Consider the following 26,487-nt stretch of genomic DNA (forward strand, 5'->3'; position numbering starts at 1 on the left):
TATACTAATAAGGCATTATTAGAGCAACATCTGTGCAAGTACAAAAGATTAGTATGGTTCTTATTTTCACAACATTAATGGGGTAATATCTGTGTAATACATTAATAATCATGCCAGTCGATACTAGCCAAAGCATTCCCTCTTGTGTTATGTATGGTTACAGTCTTATTTCTCCAAACTATAATATTTATGCATTATATTCATTAAACCTAAACACCAAGACCAAGAGTTTTTATTATGACTCTGGACCATCACTAACCAGTGCAAGTACTTAAAAGCACAGATGGAGGATTCTGCATAATAACAGTATATCATAAATGGAAACATTTTTAAAAAAGTGCCACAAACATTGTTATAGCACCCTGTGCCATTATGAGTATTGGCCTACATTTAAATGTAGACATTTAGAGTAAACAGGATGCCGTGTATCACAGTGTCTCATTACTTTGCTGGTACAGAGTTAAGGTGAGGTTAAGAAGGTTTATTGCAGAGAAAACTGATGAAGGTTTTGGGCTGAAGGGGCCATGATAAATGTTGTGGGCAGGCTGGAGTGGCAGGAGTCATTGCAGACAAGCGAGCAGCCAAATGACAAATGACCCTCAGTACAACAGAACAGAAAAGGAATCAAACACGAAAACCAAATGACTAAACTCACAAGGCTTGAAATGTGTCTCTACCACAGTTGCTGAAACAACTATCTGACACACAGTGGTAGAAGAGCCCGGGTGTGCTGGAAAGGTGATGAGCTGATGAAAGACGGGTGTGCAGGATCCAGATGAGTGAGCAGCAGGACAGAAAGACACACAGAAACACAAAGAGGTACAGAGAGGAGAGGAACGCACAGAGCCACAAGGAAAGATACTTGGGCACAGATGCGGCAATGACCGTTATCTGAAGGTGTATGGCTTTTTGTTGAGTTTATGTTTGTGTTTGTATCTGTGACTGTGAGACAAACATGAAGTGGGAATGTTCTTGGACCGATACTAATCACACCTGCTAATCCCTGCTTAATGGATATGTAGGTCATATTTTCTCTTTACAACCACTTTCCACTCTATTCAACAATTCAGTATGAAACACATGAAGTTTGCTCAATTTTGTGAACAAAATAACAGCTCAGTGTTCATCTATTGTGCAAATTGCTTCTATACTATCATGTTTACGTATTGTAATGTTATCTATGATACTCTGTACGTGTGCGTACACTGTCCTCCACGTAAAGCACACATTGATTAACCATTTTTAAACATATATGCTATACATGTTGTGCTACATCAGTCATTGGTGGTTTTTAGCACTATAGTCAGTCCTGCTATATATATATATAAGATGTACATCTCTGCTTACTCACTATTCTTCCACCAGCTGCCTTTGGTACTCCTCAAACTCTTCCCTGCACATGCCTCTGGGCTCTGGTGTTTCCTCGCCATCTGCTCCTGCTTTAAAGTCGTCACCATCTCCTTCGGTAACACTCTTCATCTTATTAATGAACATTTGATTCATGAGGAACACCATAGCTCAGTTGTGATAGGTGCCATTCGGTCCTACGGGCAAAGGGTTACGGGAAGCCAAGGGCTGGTGGAAGGGAGAAGTATAGCGTCAATATCTAATCTTATTAACAAGAGCTGCTTGCTATTCAAACTAACCAGCGCTAATTCATAATAAAAGTAGACATGGGGTAACGTGGTTATTAACACAGATAAATGCAAGAAGTGAAATTAATATTACTAACACTTCTCTACGGCCAGAGCTGAGACTCAGTCACACAGTCAATACAATAACTGTATGCAGCTTAATGGCTCCTTTGTAGAGCTGAGAGTTGATAATTCTCTGATGTTGGTACTAAAGTACGTGTGATCTTTGCACACTACATAGTTGATTCTGTATCAATAAAAGATTGTTAATGGTTTGAAGCTATGTTTTAGATGTAATGAACAAGCCCTGGAGTTATCCTGTAAATATAGTCGCTGAGTCAAGACTCAGTATTTCAGGGACTCTGTGGAATTAAAACCCTGTTGGCCTTAAACCTCTGTACCAAACATAGAATTAATAAGGTTCTGGATATTAAGCTCATAGGACTTAAGATCACCTAATCACAGAAGATCTGTTTAAATTATTATCCTGTCTTGGTGACTGAAGCTAAATTGTCCAACTTCAAAAGGTTATCGTAACATGTACAATTCAAGATCTGATATCAGGTTGGTTGAGTGACTTCAGATTCACTGTAACACATGTACTGTACACACTACTGCAACTACTTCTGTGTCACGCTATCCCTCCTCCTCAAAGATCTGGAGATCCATGAGGATCAATGAATAAATGGGTCATGCTGCAAGGAAGGCTCAAGAGCTTTATACACTGTTGCCCATAAAGTTGGAATAAAATGTTTTTTCCCTGCATGTGAGTCATTCCAGCAGACGTCCTTGGCTCCCAGCAGACGTCCTTGGCTCCCAGCAGACGTCTCCTGTATCAGCAGTGCGAGCCCTCAGGCTGTTCCCCTCTCTCAGCCAATTGCTCCACTTGTAGTCCTCGCCTAGGGGCGATGAAAGGGGCAGACGGACCCTCAGCGGCGTGGCCCAGAACTCCCACTCTCCTGCATCCCCCAGTCTTCCTGGGTCAGAACCGGTTCTAGGCAGTGACGCACAGACACACACTCAACACCAACAGGGAGAGAAAGGTGGAGAGGGAACGGGGGAGAGACCAAGAGGGAAAAGCAGTATGTAGGCAGCCAAACGAACACACACGGCCCAGAGGCACCAGTCCCTCTCCGCTGCCGTCCTGGTTCTGGTCACTCCAGCTCTGCTCTGCTCTGCTCTGCGTTAGTTTGTCTTTTTTATCTGAGATACCATTGTGAAGTGTTTTGGCTCTTTTGCATTTAGTATTTTGAACTCACCTGTGTGTTAATGAACTCACCCGTGTTAATGTCTCTCTGAGGGATTGGCCTGGGCTTTGCTCTGTGACATATTAATATGTCGGCCAGGGATATAAAATATTTAACCTTTCCTGGAGAGCTGCTGATGAGAGTCCTGCAGATGTTGGTGCTGGCTCTCATCATTTCCAGTCTGATTACAGGTTAGAACCTCTAAAAGGTTTAACAGACATAACACATGGTAATATCTTCCTGACAATCATCACAGTAGAGAAACATAATCAAGCGCCACATTAACTCTGAAGCAAGTATTACAAAGCCTAATGACTAATGAAAGTGGAGCACAGTCTGTGTGTTGGGTTGACACTCACAAACTAAGTTTCGTCTGATGAGCTAGAGTTTGCATAGTAACCGAGGTTTGTTTGTTGTGTTTTTTAACATGAGTTTTCACTTTAGTTTGATATTGTGACTGTTATAAGAATTCCCATCCGAGGACATGCTCGTGAATTGTCAAACAGTATGGCAATCGAGGGTGTGCTCTGCAACGGTGTGTAGCCTCATATCTACAAGGACAAGAAGACCTGAATAGCCCAAATGTCTTTCGCCTCACGCCAGTAGATGATCACACTATGTGTGAGAGCTACACCCACAACTCCCATTATAAAAACCAACTGTACCTGCTCACTGGCTGAGCCTTTTACTCTGTAACCTCTATGATGTTGTTGCACTGTTAAACGCTCCTCTTACATGTAAGATTACATTTTGTTATAATTTGCAAGCTGGCTCAATCTAAAGAAAAAGTCTTTTGACAGTGACCTTAATAGGTTTACTGTTGACGTTGAGTATCATTCAGTATGTTGAAATATTTTATAAACTATAAGTACATGTCAAGAATATTTTCTAAAATGTTCCCATTTATGTGTGGTAATATGTCCATGTACAAGTACACACAAAATAGAATGTGAGCACAATAGCTCATCAACCAAACATGTATAGCACTGTATTTGTATAATTACAATAATCTTATCTCTTTTATCTCAGGAATGCCATCTGTGGACAGGAAGACTTATGGGAGAATTGGGCTAAGGCCTTTCAGCCATTACATGGTCACCACACTTATGGCTGTCTTAACTGGTATCGCCTTAGCTGATCTTATCCAACCAGGGAAATCATCCAGGACTGCTTCAGTGTCCTCTAGTGGTAATGCAGAGGCTATGCAGACTGTGGATTCCTTTCTAGACCTGATCAGGTATTTATCAAAATCTTTTCAGGAAACTTTCAGGATAAATTACAGTAATGATACAGTTGGCAGTGAAAACACTTAATCTGTGTTTCTGATTTACAGAAACATGTTTCACTCAAATCTGGTGGAGGCTTGTTTCAGAAAGGTGAGATCTACAATCGCCATTATTTGTTTTTATATTCATACTGACACTGTTTCAGACTTACCAGCTATTAACATTTGCTTGTACTTTTTATCCGGTATAAAACAGTTTATTCCGGGAGAAAGAGTCTTGGTGTCATCAATATCACTGAAACCAGTGATAACAGTGAGGTTCCCTTTTTAAATCTATTCATGTGATTGGAAGCAAATGTTTCTCTAACCCAGTGTCCCTTACATCGTTTTAATATATCATCTGATCGTCATTATTATTGTTACATGTCACTACACAACGACACTCCTGGGTCTTTGGTCTCATCCTGGGCAGCATGAAGACCACTGAGGGATTTCTTTGACTGCCTGAATAAAGCCATAATGCGTCTGGTCAGCATGGTGATCTGGTAAGAGCAGGAGGTAATCATGCCGAGCAAGTGGAAATGTGTTGTCCTGTTGATGTGCCATTTCATTTTTATTAGCTGTTCATTTTATGCTAGTACATATCTAAAGACAAGGGCCTAGTAGCAGTTATCTCTAGTGCCTCATTCCTGTTAATCATGGTCATTAACTGCCTAGGTGATAATTTGTTTGCATGCGTGGTGTGCTCTCCATCATGCTAGCTATGAAATCTTGTGAGAATGTACTCAAATATGGTGATAAACTTCTTGCTCCCTATCGGGGCCACCATGAACATGGATGGTGCAGCGCTCTACGAAGCTGTAGCTGCTTTATTCATTGCCCAGATTCATGAAATGGAGTTTAACCTGGGTCAAATCATTGTCCTCAGGTAAACTCAAAACATGTTGAGATTATAGTGCTGTAAGTTTTAGAATATTATTAAATTCATTATTATCATTAATGTTAAGTGATCAACTGACTAATTTCCATGAGTTATGAGACTCAGAGATGGAAAAGTTCAGGCCTTACACCGGACTAGTTCCCATAGAGTTCACTTAACAAAAGTTAAAACAAAAGTGCAAACTGTCTGACTGTCTGAAAAGCGCTCTTAATGGACTGTGTCTGTTTTGTGCTCGTACGCTAATGAGGATTACATCGCATCTCTGTTTCTCTTGCTCAGCTTGATTGTCACAGCTGGAAGCACTGGTGGAGCAGGCATCCCAAACGCTGGCATGGTATCCATAGTGATTGTGTTATCATCCGTGGGACTGCCCACTGAAGACATATCACTGCTCATGGTTGTTGATTGGATTCTGTTAGTGCACATTCAGCCAGTATCAGTGTAAGATCTTGAGCATTTACAGAAAGAGTGCACATTTTGATCTTCACTTTTTCAAAGGGCTGTTCTTTTACAGTTTTAGGTTAGAGTGAACAATGTTATTGATTTCATTTTTACCATGCTTATATTTCACCTTTAAAATATGCTGTAACTTAATATTTTGAAATAATCCTGTACTCGTATGTAATTGTTATCAAGTCACACCCACAATGGTCCAAATATAACCTCAAATTTTCTCGTATGTTTGTTGCTAGGGATCGTCTAAGGACTGCCACCAATGTGCTGGATGACTGTTTCGGCGTCGGTGTAGTGCAGCATCTGTCCAGACATACTAGCCATGTACAATATAACATACTTTACATGAGCTAATGAGGTCAATCCAATTTATGTGTCTTAAACTTGATGAACATTTTCTCCCTGTAGCGTTGCAGATGTGTCTTTCATAGAGGACACTCTACCACCATCTGGTGGCAGGAAAGTCAGCATGCAGTGCAAAAACATATCGGTGACCCAGTTGCACATGGGTGATGCATATAACATATATATAGAGAGCTTTTAATATTTTATGGTACTGCATTTTATGAGAGTTAAAAGCACCAGGACTGTATAGGTTATTAAGGAAAAGAAAAACGTAATAAAATGTCATGTCACCTTACTGACAATTGATTCAAAGGTGTTTAAAAAGGTGGGGAATAAAACACAATAATTTGAAGCTCGGCAAACCTGCTTTTGTCATTAAAACAGTATTGGTGTGTTCTTGAACACTGAAAGTTATTTATTCTAAATTCAGCATGTCTCAACTGCTCTGAAAACAAATGGTCTTAGTCACAAGTCTGAGCATGTTGCTGTGTTTTAGTGCTGTGCAAAGTAGCATTATTAATAGAAAACTGTAAACACACCCGAAATGCATTTTCCTGCCAAACAGCCAATGGAAGGAGAAGAATAGGAAAGTGAGGCTGCACCCACTGGGCGATGAGTGCAATGCCAAAGAGCTGACACTGACGTCGCCCAGAGCTCAGTGCAGCTGTGGGGAGAGCAGGAGAGAAGGGGAGGGAGGGAGGGAGGGAGGGATTGTGAGCATCAGAGCAAGCGAGCAAGAGAAAAGGAGGGGAATTCATGTGGAGGAGGGGTTTCATCAGGAGTGAGAGAGCTTAAGAGAGATGGTGAGAAAAAGCAAGAGAGAGAGAGAGAGAGAGAGACTGTGTGTGTGAGGGAGGAAGATGCTGTTGCCAGGGAACAGTGGTGAAGTAGAGACGTCCATCTTTTCCAGCTCGCAGGAGGATAACAACTTGTTTAGTCATGGATGCAAAATGGACTGACCGTGAGGAGATGGAAAACAGCTGACCGTGACACCGAGCAGCCCGAGAGAATCAAAGAGAAGGTAGGCAGGTGTGATTACATAACCACCATAACACAGCTCATCACAGCATCACAGCAGGATTAGAGCCCGGGGTGGGGGCATTAGTGTGGGCGGAGGGAGGAGGGGGGATTCAGCAGAGACAAGCAGAAGTAAATGGGAGGCAGAGAGATAGAGAGTGATCATTATGAGACAAGCTAAAAGCGCAGAGCGAGGATTATCTTTTGTCCAAAAAGCAGCTGACTGGCAGAGGAGACTGAAAAGATGAGAGCAGAATGGCGTTTGCTGTGTGATGACCCTGACTCCCCTAACCGTTCTCCTCTTTACAGGAGGACACGATCTCTCTCTCTGCCTCCACTGGCAGCATCAGCAAACGGCAAGACTCCTCCAGCAGCCCCAGTCCTGAACACACGAGTGTCCCACCTGCAGATGTAAACAGTGATGAGCCTCTCTCTGCTCAGGCAGATCTGAGGAGGAGGAGGAGGAGGAGGAAAGAAAGAACAGAGGAGCATCTGAGAGCAAAACAGGGAAGCTTTCAAAACGGCGAACAGGAATTCCTCTTAATTACAGTATGTGAGTACCCTGCCCTGTACCCTGATTTTTCTGGTTTTGGCTGGATACAGTTCTCTTTTTCAGTTTGTGATCCTAATCACAGAGACAGTGTCTGTTTCCATTTGTCAGATAAGAAAAGGATGGCAATCACGACAGAATAGCTTCTCTTCTCACACACTCTTTAAGGCTCTGAAAATGAAAGTAACACTTCAGACATCACATTAGGTATTTATGTTTATCTTTTTTGACTCTGAAAAAGGTGATCACTCACGTATATGTACCAAGAATATCAGGAATTAGCAGCATTTGGATCAGAAACTGATAACAGCTAGTGGGTTGTATGATCACCATCATTCAAATCTGCATTCAAATTTCAGCCATTCTCTCCTGATGAAGCCGATTTGCTTTCAGTTTTCAAGTGTTAAAGATGTTTTTTGTAACTTTGTTGCTTATTCAGTCATAATTATTCAATGTTATAGATAAATAGTTATACCAAATACTAATATAGAGAAATACTTGAGATTTGAAGCTAAATATCAGCAGTTTTAATGGCTTTTTACACCACTGTCCTCTTGTCAGACAAGTTGAGGAAATCTGTACTCCATCATGATGTCTCACTGTTCCTTGTCTTTTAGTGGATCTATTGATGCTTATCTCCCAACTGCAAGCCATGTAAATGATTTCATAATGCAGAGGAGGAAAGAGTTCTGTGATGCTTTATTTAAGCTGCCGCTCTGCTGCTTCCCTTATATTTTGCTTCTGTATGGCAAAGAAGGAGACGGAAAAAAGTACAGTTTCTGTGTCGTGTCAATTTTCACTTATTTGTTTTCAATCTATGTGACAGATTATTAGGCTGAGGGTGAATAACTCTAAGGAGATAGTGTTTGGGAAATGAAGGCTGCTCTGCCATCTGGACTCAAATCCCCACCAAACACGTGCTACTGCAACATTACTTTGTGTCCGTCGGTCAGCAGTTCACTCACGCTATGAGCAGCTGAGCCTGGACAAGAGACAGCAAACCACACACACTGATCTGTTGTTTCCGTGTGAATTCTTCCGTTTTATTCTCAGCCAGCTGCACCCCATCATTCTTTCTTAACTTAACAGGGAAAATGATCAATCTGCTTCGGAAAGGCTTTGTAAGTGGTTGGAGTGTGAGAACAGAGGAAGGTAACTCAAAGCGTGATTTAGCCAGAAGGATGTGTTTTAAAGTGGAATGTAAGGAGTTCCCCATCAAGCCCCCATCAAACACTGCAGCGTTCTCTTGGGATAATCACAACAAGAATCCAATCACAACACAGCAGCATGTAGCCGGAGGGCCTGTGCCTTTTCAGTTTTTTGGAGAGTGGGGGGTCAGTACTGGCTCTGTTGTGTCTCACTACAGCACATCAGTGCCATCCCAGTGGACAAATGGACTGTGGTGACGTCTTCTGCTGCATGACAGTGTTGTAGCAAGGGCACTCCCTCCCCCATACGCACACTATGACACGAGACTCACACATGATGTTCACCCTGTGCACGGCTGATGCCTGTATTACAGCCTGCAGCAGCAGACCCAAACACGAGACGTCACATAGTAAGAAAAACAAACCCGGCGTTGGATGGATGACTCTGTCATTTTTTATTTGATTATGTAAAATATGGAAGTTGAGATCACTATCTGCTTTATGGCAGCGCGTATGATTTGTTTTTATCGCCCTGAGGGGCTCTATGAGCAATGTGGTGTTTTATTTTTGTCTCCTTCCCCAAGGACACAGGGAAAAGAAACCCACTGGGACTTTTGGAGCTTTATCATTATTTAATTTATTATGACATCATTGTACGCTAATTACCTATGGTAAACAGCAGTAGTGCCTCAGAAATTGTTGGTTTGATTCTTCATAACACCCACTCTATGCTTTTTAGCTGCTCACCAAACCACTTAGTTCTAGTTCCTGAAAGGTTTATGTTGTGGCCTATTTAAGGGGCACTCCAGCAATTTACTATATGGCTTCCATAAGGTCTTTGGATTTGTGAGAGACTGGTTATAAGGGTGAAATTCAAGCAAAGGAGGCAGCAATGTCCCTATTTTAGGGTCAACCTTCTAAAACACTGAATCCTACATTTCCCATAATGCAACTTTATAATGTCTTTTATTAAACCATCCCTGCCTGGTAATCACCCACGTCTTTCAAACTCCACACCTTCAGTTTGTAACAGCGTCTTTCTGTCATAAGTTTGAAGTCTCAAGCCAAAACTCATTCCTGATGAAATCACCAGGATTGTAATGTGTGAAACGGGTGGAGTGCCCCTTTAAGTACTGCGTGTTTTAACATGGTGTTAACATTTGGTTTCCCGCTGAATTACATTGTTTTACTCGTTTGTCAACCACAGTGAGCTGAAGCCCGTCCTCCCTGGTAGAGGATGGGAACAGCAGAAGCCACTTTACGCATGGACAGCATGGAGGTTAAGGATGAGTGGCAAGATGAGGACTTCCCGAGGTAATGCTGTGTGTGTGTGTGTGTGTGTGTGTGTGTGTGTAGTTTATCTGATTTGTGCACAGGCTTTGATGAGCAGCCCCTGCTATGACTGGAACTAAGTCACGTGTGTTGAACGCTGAAAGGCAGCAGGTGTGTTCTTTCCTTGATGTTGTCGTTATGCGTTACATGATGAGCTTGTGTCATGTCGGTGGAAAAGATAGCAGATAGCAGAAAGGGGGGAAAAAACGAAGAGAAGTAAAACACATCACAGTTTCCAGCAGTGGAAAAACTGTCAACCACCCACACTCTTACTTGCAAGAATACTTTCTACAGTAGACGAAACGTGTTTGTGAAAAATTAACAGATTATTCAATGAATCCAGTTTATTCACAAAATATATCTGTCTGCTGCAAGTCGTCTTGGTGTTTCTGGGATTTAATGATATAACAATGATAACCTGGTAGCTCAGTTCTCTAATCCTATTACTTAGAGAAGTCATTTTGTTTAGTTTTTTGTTTTTTTTACCTCGATCCCATGTGTACACAGTTCTTATTTCTGTATGTACAGAAATGAATATAGTTGCAATCTGAATCCCAATACGGAAACATGTACGAGTGCTCTTATGCTGCAAATAGTTTTTCTCGTCCCCACTGTTTAATCCGCTGTTGTTGCTGTGTTTAATTTACCTCTACAAAGCTGCTGACAGCTTAATAACAGCAATTACTCTAGCAGCTCCTTCAGCTAGCCCATACTTGTGGTGTTTTAGGGTGTGTTTGTCTATGCATGTATGTCTGTGTTAATGTCTGTGTCTTTCACTGTCCGTGGATGTGTGTGTGTGTGTCTGTATGAGTGCTACCTACTATAATCTAGCCTTCTTGTCCATCAGCACTGAGGGTTTAGCTGCCTTATTATGATGCCAGAGTCCCATCTGGCATCATGGTAATTACTGGTGTTGATTTCTCGAACAACGCATATTGTTTTCAAGGACACACTGTAGTTACACCATAATGGAGACACTTGAGAAACAAAGAGCGAAAATGCAACAACTGCTCATAGATGGCTTTGTACTTTATTTCTGTTATTATTTTTTTACAGAGAAATTTATTTGAACTTTTATCACTTACAACTGGCAGTTATAAAACAACCAAAACAAGCATAACCTTCGGAGCAGGAAAACAATAGGCTAAAGAAAAACTGTAATTCCAATGTATGTCATTTAATTTATAATTTTTATATTATATCTTTTTACCTGTAGGCCACTACCAGAGGATGGTGATGTTGATTCATCATGTGGCCTCACTGACAACAGAACCAGTAAGTGGAATCGATATACAGCATTAAATATATATATATATACTGTATTCTGTATCTGAATGTTCCTGACGTGCCTGTCTAGATCCTCCCACTACCCTGAATGTGGGCGAGTCCATGGCCCAGCATAAGCGTCGCACTCTGGTCGCCCCCGACATGAACCTCTCCCTGGATCAGAGCGAGGGGTCGGTGCTCTCCGATGACTTCCTGGAAACACCCGACGACCTGGACATCAACGTAGACGACATCGAGACCCCCGACGAGACGGACTCACTGGAGTTTATCAACAATGGCAACGAGCTGGAGTGGGAAGGTATAAACACGATATGAACACATGTAGATGGTCGATACTGAGTATTGATTTCTCAGGGGTCAGGTGCTGCTTGTTGGAATTTAATTGAGAAGCAAATCATAACACCTGCTGTGTCTTTGGTTTGAGTCCTGCCTCATTCATCATATATTATCTTTCTTTTGGCTTTCCAGTCACAAATTACTGCCAACAGCAGAAAAGCAAAACAACACTGAATGTTCCAATCACTGCTTGAAAGTCGAGGCTGTTTTTCTTAATGCCCTAAATTGTGACAAATTGTTCTCTGTAGAGCAGCTGGATGTTTTTCATTCTTGTAGAAATATTTCCATCACAGCTCTGTCTTCTGTGTTTACTAGTAATAATAGGCTAAAAACTATTATACATTTTCACAATGTTTAATTTTTCTACTTTGTTTATTTAGTCAGATTCTGCTTGAGAGAAGAAATGTATTTGAATAAAGTGTCTCTAGCTGTGAATTATGTTATGAAGTTTTATAGCAGACGGTCATAGTTCCAACTCCTTGACCCTTGTGCTGACTTTGTGTGAGTTAAACAATTGTTGAAGCAAGTGGGGGACAAACATTAAACAATCTGCCCGACAACTTTTCTGTGTCACCTCCTCGTGTCTAGACGACACTCCTGTGGCCACTGCCAAGCGCCTCCCGGGTGAAAGTGAAGAGGAGAGAGATTCGTCTGGTCGTCTGTGGCGAACGGTGATCATCGGTGACCAGGAGCAGCGGATTGACATGCAGGTCATCAGACCGTACCTAAGGGTGGTCACACATGGAGGTCAGTAAAAGAGTGTGTGTGTGCTTTTATTTAAATTCTAGTGTGTCTGTGTGTATAAGGGTTCATCCAAAATGGGTTTTGAAAGACACTTTAAAATCAAATAATGGATGTCTGTGCCAGACAACATTGTGGCTCATTTCTATAGACAGATATATGCACATTAGAAATATGTTACTATAGTTAAGGATGTGAACCAGATCCAGGTCACATCCACCCACTCGCACACCCACACACGTGCAAAAAACACACTCAACACAGAAATTCAAGCAAACATTAAAAAGAAAATTTGTGCAGCTGGTTTGAAAGCAATAAAACAAACATGAGTAACTGATATATACAAGATGCAAACAAAGTATTTTTTGCAGATGATATCTTTAAGGTTTTCATAATTTTCCATGATAAAGCAGTCAATGAAACAAACTGTCTGTGTTTCATCACTGCCAATGCAGCTGCCATCACACTGACTGTGTGTCTGTCCTCCTTCAGGTTATTATGGGGAGGGTCTGAATGCCATCATCGTGTTTGCAGCCTGCTACCTTCCTGACAGCAACTGTGAGGACTACACGTATATCATGGAGAATCTTTTCCTGTAAGATCCATGTTAACATCTTTACTGTATAGCTGATCGAAGGAAACGACTGGAGAAAATGTTTCTTTGGAATATGCATATTTTATCATGTTTGAAATGGTTATTAAAATTCAATGTTAGAAATGAATGATAAAGTGAAATGCTCAGTTTGACTTCAAGATCAAGTGGGTATTTGGATCAGATCCACTTCTAAACACAATGTGGACACAGGAATTCTCTCCTGTAAAATGTTTGTCTGTACAGTCTGTGACAGAGCTTGTTTGTATGTTCTGTCCTCAGGTATGTTGTGAGCAGCCTGGAGCTGCTGGTGGCAGAGGATTACATGATCATTTACCTGAACGGAGCAACTCCTCGCAGGAAGATGCCCGGCATCAGCTGGCTGAAGAGATGCTACCAGATGATTGACAGGAAGTAAGACGGACAGAACATCAGAGTTTGGGCAGATGGAATGGAAAATGAATAAATGAACAAATGTTATCCATGCTAAAGACAAGTGAAGGTGCATTTTGAATTCATTATCACAAACATTTTAAATCTGAATGTCTCCTGCAGACTGAGGAAGAATCTCAAGTGTCTCATCATCGCTCACCCAACGTGGTTCATCCGGACGGTCCTGGCCATCTCAAGACCTTTCATCAGGTGAGGACACATTCAGTACGGTTTATGGTCCATCAGTCTATCCTTTGTGTTAAATGGTGGCTTCTTCTCCAAACAAATCTAAGAAACAGCCAGAAGATAATGATGCAGCAGATCATTTAAGCCATCGTAGAACATAAAAGTGTAGCTGTTACATAATCAGGTGAGTGCTGCTACAAGGCCTGACAGAGAAAAGACAGTTTGTGACAATGGTTTTAGCTTGTGGTTGATTTTCCTTCTGCAGTGTGAAGTTCATGGATAAGATCCGTTACGTTCACACCCTGGACGAACTCAGCCAGATCATCCCCATGGAGCACGTGCAGATCCCTGAGTTTGTGTTGCAGTAAGTACTCTGAGCCACCAAGGGTCACTGTTGAGACACTAAATACCAGTATCACTGTTTATGTTATGTATCCTTGCAGCAAAGCAACAAGACCTTGAAAGAATGCATTCAGTGCAGTGGTCAAACTAGATCTGAACCAAGCCGTGTTCAATGCATTAACGTGTTAAAGTTAAAATTAAAGTGTTAAAGTGTGTAATTGTCAACATTTTTATTCAAATGTAGAGTTGTCTGTTGTTTCGAACAGGTCAAATAGTAGGTGTTTAAATCAGTGTGCAATCTGTTGGCAGTCACAAAAAAGTGAGTGAACTTCCCTAACTCAGCTTTCACTGTAGACTTTCTGGATATTGGAACTTTAGAGGCCAATAGTTTTTGCCAGTGAGTCTCAGAAGCAGCTGCCTTGTGAAGTACTGCTGTGGTTACTTAATAAAGAAACACAGCAAAACTCCAGCAGCAGGAATGATATGTGGCTCAAGCTATAAATGATTTTTACCGTCTTTGTACCACTGGTGAGAAGTATGCTGATTTAATGACACATCAGAGATTTCTATTCTCCATTTTTAAAGGTACGACGACGAGAAGATAAGGGCACAAAGGGAAAGGTGAGCATTAGATTTTCATGTGATTTTATATTAAAAAGAACTTTAATTCTTGCTCTTTTTCCCGCATCTAATTAGTGTTTATCACCACAAACCTGTCTTACTTACAGACTTGAGCAAGAGCAGCAGCAGACCAACTCAACACTGCCTAAAGAAAGGTGACCTCATTTTGCAGAACATACAGTCCAGTGCCATTTTTGGATAAATCAAATGTTTTTCTACTACAGCACAACAACATGGAAAATAATTTGTTCTGTTATTCAGAACTGCTGCTCGCTGCTAGAAACCAGTTGACTTACACACAGTGCAACTTTAGTTGTTCTGTTATTTCATTTAGTCAGTTCAGATGCTGAAATAAAGCAGCTCCATCCATCAGTATCAAGAAAGTGGGGCCTAATATGGGCTTCGTGACCAAGCAAAATATTTATATTTACGTATGGCTTAACTAATCTGTCACTTCCAGGCCAAAGTCAATGATAGCAGAGGTCGGCCGTGACATCTGACATTAAGGTAAGAGCTCTCGTTGACTTAACTGCCTTCCATCAACTACACCCAGGCCGGTTTGTAATGTCAGCCCACTGTAACTAATCTCTGACATACAGGGAAATGTTCTCTTCTGCGCACTTTCACATGCTTATGTGGGCAAAAGAGACACGATACAGTAAAACACAAACGCAGGACGATGGCGTGTCTGGAGTTTTGGGTCACTGGCAAATGCTCTGAAGGGTCAGCTCTCAGTTCAGGGTCACCAAGATCCAATTTACAGTATCATACACAAGCAGAAAGAAAGAGAGGATGATACAGGTCGCAGTTACTTAAAACTCAGATCTTCTTTTAAAAAGATGTACAGCACATTTGAATTTTCAGTCACAATAGGAACGATAAGTCAGTTTTCTTTCTCTTTTTGTCTTTGTCTTGAAATTGATAAATTAGTAAATAAATTTTTTTGTGGTTTTGGAACGTTGGTCTGGCAATATGATTGATTACATCGTCTCGAGCTCTCAGGTATTATAAAGGCAGATTAATCAATAATGAAAACAGTCACAAATCACTCAAATCTATCCTTTTAGAATACAAGTGAAACTTAGGCATGCAGTCATTCTTCTGCTTCCTATCAGTGTTTGATGTTTTGACTCTCTGATGCAAATTGCCTCAAAATGTTAACCCGTGTACATAAATGAAAAGTAAAGAACCATGTGTTTCCTCCGCGGCCGTGAGACTCATCCCTCTCTTACATTCTGGGCCAAAGGCTGAAGCATAAAATCTGGTGCCGCATGATTACAGTCAGTCATCAAGTCCGGCTCATTTTCTTTTTTGCCAAGTCATGTTTCAGTTCTTTAAATTCAGACTGTGTGCGAGTCCAAGAAATGTTAGCTGATCCTCACACATCATATTCCCTCTGTACCCCGTGTTACATAAAGCACAGCTGCGGATCTCTTTAAGCCTGCCTCCACACAACCGATCAATTCTATTTTTAATGGCTTGTACGGCCGAGGTCTGGCAAATTGATCCGCGTCGCACAGCCTGTCCTGAAATTGGGGGAAATACCCACCGCAGCAGGTCGGGGTATGTTAAAGTGGGCGAGGTGGGTTATTTTAGAAACCCCCCCACCACACGCTGCCCTGTGCTGCTGACCGCTCCTAACAGCCACCATATATCAAAGGAGCTATCAGCCAGAGGACTGGCTGACATCCCAGGAATGGACACAGGCACCATCTCCTATCCAAATGCCAAGGCAGGAAGCAGGAGGGGGGAAAAAAGGCAAACCTGATATGTGTCGAGTTAGATTCAGTTTTGATTTATTGCATGCCTATTGACAGATTTAAAGATCACATGAAAAATGTTGTGTTTGAGGAGGTGCACAAATGTCGATTGAGGATGAAGATGACGGAGAGAGAAAAGGAGTTCAACTGTCTGCATTTGCATTACAGAGCTTTAAATTGAAGAACCAGCGGGGATCATTCATTCATTAAAGTGGGAGCCAGACTAGACCACCATCACACACACAAGTTGCGCAGGATTAAATCTCCTTCTTGGATCCATTAGCTGTGGGACAATCATTTCTCAAAAACATTTCTCCAGCGACTTGCCTGCTTCTATCTAAAAGTTAATTTACACCAAAGCATTGCAAGCTATAAGAAAATCAAACCTCATCAGCATGTCAAGTTGAGCTTTATCTACAGCATGACCTCAACTATATAAATGAAAATTAAGGACTTGGATGAATACACACGTGTCGGGAATATCATCAGTTTCAAAGTGTACATACGTGTATATATATATATATTTTGAGAAAGGTGTTTGCACCGATATTTGGTTTTTGATATGAATGGCGTGAGTATTGTTTGCTGTCATGGCTGTAAACTGAAAAATAACATGCAATGATATTGTTCTTCTTAGACCTACGGTAGATGTTACTGATGCAAACGTGTGTTACAGTTTTTCTAGCTTTCCAGAGTTTGATATGCAGGTGGCATGCTCGTTTATATCCTTCTGTCTCTGTTTTTCCATCAGTTTTTAAGTCATTTGCCATCATGTTTCAAAAGGTACTTTTACAAGATGGAAAGCATACATTGTTACAAATGAAATCTATTTAAAGAGATTAAATATATTGAAATGAATTGCTAAAAGTGTTATTTATGAAAATGTGCCATTTACTGTTTGTAAAAAAATAAATGAGTGAGCTGAAACCTTTGTCCTGAGGTGATTTGTCACCTCTGGTATGCAGCCTCGACCTCAGCTTTGTTCATGCACATTACAGCTTATATTTTCATCTCTTTTATTGCCTCTAAATGTGTTCCACTTTGGTCCACAATGGTTTTGATGGACAGTTGCTGATGAGTTATTAATGGCAGTAATTATGATTCATGAGTGTGTTGGACAAGTCACTTGATGTTCTTTATGTCACCTGACAGTCCTGCACTGCTCTTCACGGGGGTCATTCTGACATAATACTGCTGAAGTGACCTTTCTGTACTTTTACATGCAAGGTTACTGTGATCACAGGGTATTAGTATAATACTGTAGTACTACTAATACTACTACTACTACAAATAATAATAATGATGATAATAATGATGATAAACTGCCCCAAATTCAGTCATTTAAACAATTAATGATTCTTTGGTTCAGACATAAAAATGTGAACTGACTTTACTTCTCATGTCTCTTGGCTTGTAATAATATAAAACTCATATTTAAGCAGGAAAATTAGAATGGAAAATCATGTATCTGTCCAAGAAGTTTATTCTGGCTACAGAAGTGACCTCAGCAACTGTCACATCAATAATACCTCTAAAGCTGACTGATTAGCACATTGTTTAATGTGTGCGCAAACAGAAATGTGAAAATGTGGAAAGTATTTCTTGATGAGCAACAGCTGGATCTCAGTGTCATGTCGTCCAGGAGTTTGTAACTCCCTCTGAAAGCACACATTTAATTTTAAACGTCTGTTCCATTAAACCACCAGAGTGTTAATTAGTTAGCTTTCGGTGTACTTTTGAACTTCAGGGTGAGCCAGGCTGGGTGTCCTCCCCTGTGTACAGTCTTTATGCTAAGCTAATCAGCTCCTTGCTCGTGCTCTGTAGTTAACACACAAACATAGGAGTGGAGTGATATCGATCTTCCAGAAATGTGGTTACAGTAATTTGACATTATCCCTGTGGATTAGCACCAGTATAATCTTAAAAAGTTTTAAAAGGTTGGAGAATGAATATTCCAGTCGAATTTTAAATGTGCCAGAAAAGGTAGTACAGCTATTCACCAAACTGCTGGTCAGCAAAGTTTGTCTAAGAGTCTAAGAGGGAAAAAGTGTGTGCACCACATGGCTCGTATGTTGGACCACGTGGTTTGGTGCCCCACAGAATGTCTCAGCCTATGTGGGACAGCGTCGTGACCCCAGATTATCTAACATTTTCTGTTCGCACACACCAGACTAGCACAGACTACCGCATCAAAGCTGCCAGTCACTTTGATATAAGTGGTAAAAGAAATATTATTGTGACATGGTGTCACCAGACATCACTTCTCCATTGGGATTGTCAGTGAAATGTGAAGCCCTGAACATGAAACCGTTTGTCGTCCGATAGTTCAGACTCGAGGTTCACCTCTTTCACACTTACAGAATAAGAGCAGCTGTAAAAGTGTTTCTTCAAACACTGAACAAGCACGATGGTTAGACTGCGCACATCCGGAGGTGTGGAACAAAGAGGGCTGATAAGCAGTGCGCACTTGTGTTGGAAGAAACAGAGCTGCGTTATCAGACCTGCAGCTGTGACTCCAGACTGGGGGGGGGGGTCACATGGCCGACGGCCACAGACTTCAGCTGGTTGCATCAGAAATATGTGTGACGCAGCAGGCAGACACACAACAGCCGACTAAATATAGTTTTTCTGGTTTTCACCCACCCAGAGCTGTCTAAGCATGGAAACCTCTCTGAAAAACCCAAATATTGAGGTTTTTCTCTGAGCTGTGATACAGATGTTTCAGTAACGGGACGTAACTTTTATTCTCTGGCAAATCTTATAGTGAATTCTAATGGTTGTAGAATATGTAGCTTCTCTATGCAAAACCTTTTCTAAGGCAAAAATAGAATAGAATATATAATAAATGCCATCTGCTCTTAAATCACATCCTACTTTTTAGTCAAAGAGAGAATAAATAAAGATTTTACAAGCTCTTAACTTCCAGCATCAGCAAACTGTATATGTTTTTGGAGCTGTAGCTCTCTCCAAAGGGAGAATTAGTTTTGTGTTTCACAGCTTATCCTCATTGACATTTCCCTATTACCTTCTTAGAACTCTGTCGGATGAGGGATTTGTCGTGCATTTGCTCGACCAATGTTCACTGACTCCTGACAACAGGTGGAAAATTTTGGATCTACTTTCATGCAAATGTGAGGCTCCTGAGTCCTCCTCCTGCCATTGGTAAAGCGACGGCTTATTGGCTGCAGGAGAAGGGGGGCCGATTGGTTTGAGAGGCTGTGACGCTGCAGCTAAATCCTTTAAATGCCCGGCAAGGAGATTGTCTATCAATGAAGTAGTAAAAGGGGGGAACATCTGTGGCAGAGGAGAAGGAAAGGTTTTCAGAAGAAACCTTTGGCAGAGTGTTTGCTTTGGCTGGGTTCCCTTCTTTTATTTACTGAATTCCAGAGGTGACCAATACACAGAAGTGAAAATGAAGTTTATCATTGGCATTGGAGGGTAAGTCTTATTTAAAGCGCAATTGAAATTAGCAAAATCTACGAGTGTAACTCACCTGTGTGACATGAAATGTTTCTTACTTTCAGAGTGACCAACGGTGGGAAGACCACTTTGACAAATAGACTTCTTAAGACATTACCCAACAGTTGTGTGGTACATCAGGATGACTTTTTCAAGGTAAGATCAATTAAAGTCAGTCTGCTTTTGAGCTTTTGACATATGATTCACATATGTTCAGTTTAAAGCTACAGTAACTATTTTAATATGTTAATGTTGCGTTAAAGTAAGTATTTTTTTATATATATATGTTTCATTTGCTATGTTAAATTTGCCCTTGAAGACATTTTGTGATCAGTAATGAGCCACCAGTCTGACCTACAGATGTCCTGTCATCACAGTAGCCTAGTAATACATCTGGCTGATTGTCTCCTGGACAGCCAATGAAAGGGCCGAGCGTCCCCACTTAAAGGCAACCAACTCTTTTTACATGATCATTTCCCTCATTTGGCTTAAAAGAAGCCCGAAGATTTTATCTCCACCACATCCATCTTTCCTTGCTGCATTTAGGGCCAGTAAAGGTTCACCGACCTCCGATTACCAGTTGTTTTTAAAATCAGGGTGACTTGATCTATTTTTCTTCAACTCATATATACTAAACTGCTAAAGCAATGCAGCAAGGCTGTCGTCTGAGGCTGTACAACGGCCAAAAAAAGCCGAAATCGCAATCTCCAAATCGCAAAAGCCTGCAGATTTATTTCTTAAGACAGAAGCAGTTCGAGACAGTTTGCTAATCGAGCTGGAAGTTCCATCTTTAAATCAATTGAAGGCAACAGCAAACTTTACAAACATAGTTTTGAAATATGAGGGAGCTGTGTCCTAAGGTAGTGCAACCAATATTCCGCAAGCGCAACGTTGGAAAAAACATTTAAACTGCACCCAAAACCGTGCGTTACTTTTGGTGGAGACGGGTCCCTGACTTGTCCTGTCCAGGTGTGATCAGCTCCGACTGGTTACTAGGTTGCAGCAATGTTTTATTGGTGACTGTTATTTCAGAAACCCGATCAAATAGAAGTCGGGGAGGACGGCTTTAGACAGTGGGATGGTAAGAATGGATTTCACGTAGGAAAACCATGCAGTAATGTACTTTTTCTTTCCTACACATTTCTTTAGTTTGGTAACCAATCAATCCTAAACTTTGTGATATTCTATCATCTATTCTGTGAATGCTACAGACATTCACTAACCGAGACTAATGTGTGTGAAAGCACATTGGTGAGGAGCGTTTGTTGCTTGTGTGGTGAAGCCTGCTCTTCTCTCCTCTCTCCTTGTTCTGTATCAGTCATCTCTGCCTTGGACATGGAGGCTATGGTCAACACTGTGAAAGGCTGGCAGGAGAACCCGGTCAAGTTTGCCCGCTCACACGGTGTCAGCCTGTCACCTGAAGCCGAGGAATCCAACTCGGATGAGAACGGGATCCATATTCTCATTGTGGAGGGGTTCCTCATCTACAACTACAAGTGGGTCATATTTCCCTCGTATTCGTTTCTCTACACAAGCTCTTCAGTTTAACCTACAAGCCTCTTGACCTCCAAAGCTTTTTTACGCTAATCTGAGCTTCCGTTCCCCTCTGCAGGCCTCTTATTGACATCTATGACAAGTGTTTCTACATTTCCATTCCTTATGAGGAGTGCAAGAGGAGGAGAAGGTAACAAGCTATCGGAGCGACTCTGACAGATTCCACTTTGGTGTTCGACGAGGTATTACAGGCTATAATCTGACACTTGATTCATTATGTCTCTGCAGTACAAGGACTTACACAGTCCCAGACCCCCCTGACCTGTTCGATGGCCATGTTTGGCCCATGTACTTGAAACACAGGAAAGAGATGGAGAACAACTGCGACAGAATAGGTACGTTCAGCCAGCTCCTCACCTCTGAAACAAAATATCAGTGACCTTTAATGCGTCTACATTGCTCTGACTCCCTGTACCTGTTCCTAACTTAGCATAAAAGCTTCTGATTGCCGGCTTAAATGACTCTCATTCACCTCTAACTTGTCTTTTTCTGGACAGAGTACCTCGATGGGATGACATCAAAGGGCGATATTTACAGCAGGGTGTATGAAAGTGTTCAAAACTCCCTGCTGAACAACTTATAGGTAAATAAAAGACTGTAAAAATAGATTCCCTGGCAGAACATTGACAACTAATCAACATCTGAGTAACTTCTCTCCTTTCTCTTCTCTACAGCACGACGGGGACTGCAATGGATTGTGTATAGACTTGTAAATATCATTTTGAGCCAATGTGTAACACCGGTTCTGTACTTCTAGCCCGATTTGTAAATAGTTAATCCTGTAACTTATAACTAATGGCAGAAGCGTTGTCTTCTGTCTAATCCTGTGTAACTTTTTTCTAAAAGATAAGCCACCTCTGGACTGCCCAGTGTTAAACATCAGCGACAGATCTCAGCTCTGACATTGTTGAATATGAAATGATAAAACGCCCACTGGGAGGAAGGATTTGTGTCTCGCAACTTAATGAAATGACTGAATCCACTTTGTTTCCTGTTGTTATTTTTTGTTTTGGTTGTAACTCATTTCACACACACACACACACACACACACACACACACACGTAGTTCCTATAAAGGTTCTGTTCAGGATCACAAATCTCACGTTTTACAGCACAAACATTTATGCACGTCGAGGATGACTGATAACATCCTGCGGCTCTTGAGTAGGACTCTTTATCACCAAGATTAGATTTAGAGCCTCAATAAAACTGAATCACAGTGAATGTTTTCCTCTGAAAGACAATGGACCAACTTTTATAGCTCACAGGATGGAAAAGGAGAAGAAGGACAAATGAAGGTGATTCAGTTTAACTCAACCGTGATTTCATACATTAGGACATAAAAATATGAAAACAACGTTAAAGGTGATTTATTTTCCATCGTCCACTTGAGTGCCTGGAACTGGGACTTTACTGCCACACTGGGACGAGGGTTTATCTTTTTTCTTTTAACTATTACAACTATAACTTTTATAACAATTATTGTTTTACTGTTCAGTGATTATAAAAAGGGAAAAAAAAAAATCTAACAATGTCTGAATATTTGCGTGAGGATGAGTTCTCTGGACATCCTAAATTTGTTTTGGGTGTCGAGCTCAAATTGTCAACAATATTTTTACCATTTATAAGAAAAAAATGCGAGTGTAGTAATGAATGAGCAAAGAAAAAAAAGGTCACTGTCATCTGATGAGGAACATCTATCAGGTCACAATGTCTAAATGAAAATATCTGCCTCATTTCTATAAACTCTGTTTCTCCTTCATATGCAGCCATGTCCACATGCATGGAGGGTCAGAGTCCGCCACAGAATATACTCTAAGTGCCCAAGAGCCGTGCTGAAAGTGGGCTTTTGAGCCTGGGTTGTTTGGTTGAACATATATAGAGATATTCTATATCTTTTCCATATTCTGGCCTGTAGCTTTGCAGAATATAAAAGCAAAAGTTTCTGTCTTTCTGTCCCTCTTAGTCCACTTTATCTTACTTTATATCTTATCTGAAAGATCAAGCGTCCTCTCTAAAATCACCCACATTTCTCTACCCTCGGCAACACTATCTCCACAGAAATGAGGGGAAACATAAAGCAGTAAATTCTCACTTTTATTGATATTTCAATATCAAAAGCCCAGTGAATTATATTTTAACCTTGAGGGTTGTATTTCCTATCTGCACCATCACTTTTTAGCATTAAAATAAATGACCTGTGTCTGACCAGAAGTGGTGACTATGACATCAAAGAATTAATAGTCCGAGCACATAATACCTTTAAATCTGTGGTGACATACAGGAATTTTCTGAATCTCTCTTTCCTCTGCTGATCATATAGATAACATCACGCTCTACATTAACTCCGTCTCAAGACCTGGCAGATGCACAGAGGCTGTGCTGGGGGGGTTCGGGGTCTTGTGATACGTTTCTGGGAGTCTTTACATGCCAACATTTGGCCTGGAGCAGAGGGTAGCTGGTCCATCGGTTTATATTTAGGCTAAGTGCCTCGGGTGTTTGGGGAATATATTTAACAGATACTCAGCCAATTACTGACCCACACGCCCACTTTACGCTCCACAGCCTGGTCTGACTCGGGGGCCGGTCCCCACACGCCACCACTGGGTGGGTAAGGTGAGAACACTGTGGGGTGGCATGTGCTCTTACGTCACCCGCCGCCATGGCAACCTCTAAAGTACAGCTGGGGCAACCATATTTGGGTCGAGAGGCAGGGACACAGGAGACGAGCGGCTGTCACATGCTGTGCAGACCCCCTGTGTGACTGAGCGAGGACCCCTGAAGCATGTGAACAGTTGTGGTCGGACCACTCAGTGAATGACAGGAATATTTATGGGTGCCGCGCTGTGACAAAACACATGTGAACAACTGAATCTTCACTTTGGCATTTACCAGAAATATATATTAATATTAGTATGTGGTTTATAGCACACTGTAATGTAGACGTAAGGAGATTTTCAGTGCTTATTATATCACAATTATAAATTCTCCAATTAAGTCATGTTTTATATTAGAAGTGTTTCACCATGTTCTTGTCATTCATCTGTTTATAACTATATTAAAGGGTCAGATAAACCATTACATTTTAATGTACTGCTTATAAAAGAACAGGTTGTCCTTGTTTTTATACACTGATTCAGTGTTTAAGAGGCCACAGAAAGGCTAATATTGTAACTGGCACTTGATCCTGATGGGTTGATCAGTGACTTAAAACCTAAAAAGAAATAATAAAATAAGATACGCAGTGCTGATTCATCCTGCCAGTAGGGGTTCACACCACCAACTGAGGAGATAACAGACAACAGCAGCTCCTCTCCTACAACTTAGTCACAGCCAGAAACTTAGACCTCTGTTCTGGAAGAAGAAGCAGATCCCTGCAGGCAAACGATGGCTTAATAAATCGATCAAGGCTTTTAGGCTAAGGGACAGACTTCATTCTTGTTGTTTTGCACCAGGGAGCAGGAGAAACACAGCTTCGTTCCTTTAACGAGATCTGACAGCCTCTTACCAACATAGAGTCCCAACATTAATCCTCTAAGTCCACCTCCTCCAAGTCAAAGTGCTCTGGTGTTTTTCCACCGTCTTTATTTCCTTTATTTTTTGTTGTTGTTGTTAAGCAGAGCTAGTTTTGTGAATTCATCATAAAGCAAACATAATAAATATAACACACATTAAGTTAACATGATTATAACTCACATTACCACCATTTATTACACTTCTAATTGTAGTTCAGCATTTATTTATTTTATTTCTATTAAATTTGTCTGCATTTTGTCTTGCTTGCTGTATTTGTTTTACCCATAATATCTAAATCATTTATATTGATTCCTGTGTACTTTCTAATAAACTAATGAATAAATGAATAAATACATTTTGTGCAGTAAAAAATACATAAATAAACTATGGGTGGATAGTAATAGTGTTCAGCAGTCTCTTACAGTGCACCATAGCGTCTTAGTTAATCTTAAAGGCCGAGATAACCCCTCAACTTCAAACGGTATTAACATTTCACTTTGGGTTAAGGGACCACCAGAAGTGCTTTAAAGACAGTTTTTAATGGATCACGTATTAAGTGCCCTCCACACTAATTTGTCACGTGTAGATCGACAAAACGTGAATACAGATACAGATACAGCAGCATGCTGCTCAAAGCTGAAACGTGAGGAGGGCTGACCACCCACATCTTGGCAAAGATTAATCAGCGATAAGCAAGACATGTGTCACAAGAAACCTGATAATCTGCGGCCCTGCAGTTGTCAAATAATGTATTTATTAGACATTTCTAGTTTAACTCAGGTTAAAGCTGCACAATCAACTCAGGTTTATTCAAAAAGTAAGTGGGAGAGCGTCCCACAACAGAGTGAAATCACTTTACTCAAACATTTTATTCAGCATCTCACCTGTATTGTCTCCCCATGATCTGTGGTAAACCCTCTGGCTCTATCATTTAGTTGTAAACTCCTCAGACTGGCAGTGTGAGGCCTCAGGGGAAGACAACAGGTGTATTCCTTGTGGGGAAGTTTTCTTGTGGTAAAACCATTTTAAGACCATCATCTTCGTTAAATCTCACAAGAAGCAAAGCTGTGAGCAGCCCTGGATACCTAGATTCATGGGATAAGATATATTCAAAGCGTAAAAGAATTAGTCTTTCAGACGGGGAAAGATCTGCTGCTGCTGTAGGTGTACCAAGAAAACAACCAGAAACTGTTTGTTTTATTTCCAAGCACTCCTAATTTACAGTAAAGATTAGTTTTTGTGGCAACATTTGTTGTGATTTGTTTACTTCCAGGTCAGACACACAAGAAAGACTGAATTCAACATTAATACTTACTGGCTAAATTTTGTGGGTTACATGTCCTGCTCAGGAGGTCTTGTGCCAAACCAGTGTCGAGGATCTCTGGCTCTTATAAATCTGGACTGCAGCAGACAGCAGGGCGGGGCTGGACTTTGGACCAGGGGAGGGTTTCTTTGACTAAGAATAGAAAAGCACACATGCTCACCATCCTGATGCCCTATTTGGCTGAAGAAACACACACCACAGCACTTCGTCTGAGAGGTGACAAACACTGAGCTGTGTGTTTCGCCTCTGTGCATCACTGTGTGTGTGTGTGTGTTTATGTGTGTGTGTCTTATTCAAATTGTGCCTTACATCAAACAATCCAAGTCCCTTACCTGAAAAAGATGATAGTGATCTTAACAATACCATCGTTGTGTGCAGAGGAAACAGGCTGCTCATCAGAGACTTTAAGGAGCTCAGACCTCTGGGCCCTTTTCCCCTTTTAACACA

General features: G+C 41.1%; 2 protein-coding genes, 1 long non-coding RNA gene and 1 pseudogene across 4 annotated transcripts; 3 read left to right on the top strand and 1 right to left on the bottom strand.

Moving 5' to 3' along the window:
• The first annotated feature begins 2,542 nt into the window (after positions 1–2,542).
• LOC139214210 (excitatory amino acid transporter 1-like) lies at positions 2,543–8,040 on the top strand (annotated as a pseudogene).
• Positions 7,180–16,965, top strand: LOC139213961 (caytaxin-like). The gene is made up of 13 exons (XM_070844683.1): positions 7,180–7,414; positions 9,767–9,873; positions 11,108–11,166; positions 11,249–11,476; positions 12,103–12,261; positions 12,748–12,850; positions 13,130–13,261; positions 13,403–13,489; positions 13,731–13,829; positions 14,393–14,428; positions 14,536–14,583; positions 14,889–14,935; positions 16,357–16,965. Exons 2-12 carry the CDS (start codon positions 9,797–9,799, stop codon positions 14,926–14,928), a joined length of 1,068 nt encoding a protein of 355 aa, XP_070700784.1. The 5' UTR covers positions 7,180–7,414; positions 9,767–9,796; the 3' UTR covers positions 14,929–14,935; positions 16,357–16,965.
• LOC139213962 (uncharacterized) lies at positions 11,328–26,115 on the bottom strand. Its single transcript, XR_011585455.1, has 6 exons — positions 26,032–26,115; positions 25,601–25,801; positions 13,440–13,567; positions 13,185–13,240; positions 12,089–12,239; positions 11,328–11,463 (listed from the first exon to the last, which is right to left on the bottom strand). It is a non-coding gene; the product is annotated as an uncharacterized lncRNA (long non-coding RNA).
• On the top strand, positions 19,467–22,183 carry LOC139214489 (nicotinamide riboside kinase 2-like). Of its 2 annotated transcripts, XM_070845356.1 has the most exons (8): positions 19,467–19,626; positions 19,713–19,803; positions 20,680–20,728; positions 20,966–21,143; positions 21,260–21,331; positions 21,430–21,536; positions 21,699–21,784; positions 21,876–22,183. In XM_070845356.1, exons 1-7 carry the CDS (start codon positions 19,601–19,603, stop codon positions 21,782–21,784), a joined length of 609 nt encoding a protein of 202 aa, XP_070701457.1. In that variant the 5' UTR covers positions 19,467–19,600; the 3' UTR covers positions 21,876–22,183. The 2 variants fall into 2 exon arrangements, with proteins under 2 accessions (XP_070701457.1, XP_070701458.1); XM_070845357.1 differs by lacking the exon at positions 20,680–20,728.
• Positions 26,116–26,487: the final 372 nt, after the last annotated feature.

This window comes from Pempheris klunzingeri, chromosome 15, assembly GCF_042242105.1.
Source record: "Pempheris klunzingeri isolate RE-2024b chromosome 15, fPemKlu1.hap1, whole genome shotgun sequence".
Lineage (NCBI taxonomy): Eukaryota > Metazoa > Chordata > Actinopteri > Acropomatiformes > Pempheridae > Pempheris > Pempheris klunzingeri.

Excerpts from the sequence above, each read along its gene's own strand:
- LOC139213961 (XM_070844683.1), top strand. The coding sequence starts at position 9,797 with ATGGGAACAGCAGAAGCCACTTTACGCATGGACAGCATGGAGGTTAAG. Across the intron at positions 9,874-11,107 it reads CAAGATGAGGACTTCCCGAG|GCCACTACCAGAGGATGGTG; the intron begins GTAATGCTGTGT and ends TTTTACCTGTAG. Across the intron at positions 12,851-13,129 it reads ATCATGGAGAATCTTTTCCT|GTATGTTGTGAGCAGCCTGG; the intron begins GTAAGATCCATG and ends TTCTGTCCTCAG.
- LOC139214489 (XM_070845356.1), top strand. The coding sequence starts at position 19,601 with ATGAAGTTTATCATTGGCATTGGAGG. Across the intron at positions 20,729-20,965 it reads CGGCTTTAGACAGTGGGATG|TCATCTCTGCCTTGGACATG; the intron begins GTAAGAATGGAT and ends GTTCTGTATCAG. Across the intron at positions 21,332-21,429 it reads GAGTGCAAGAGGAGGAGAAG|TACAAGGACTTACACAGTCC; the intron begins GTAACAAGCTAT and ends ATGTCTCTGCAG.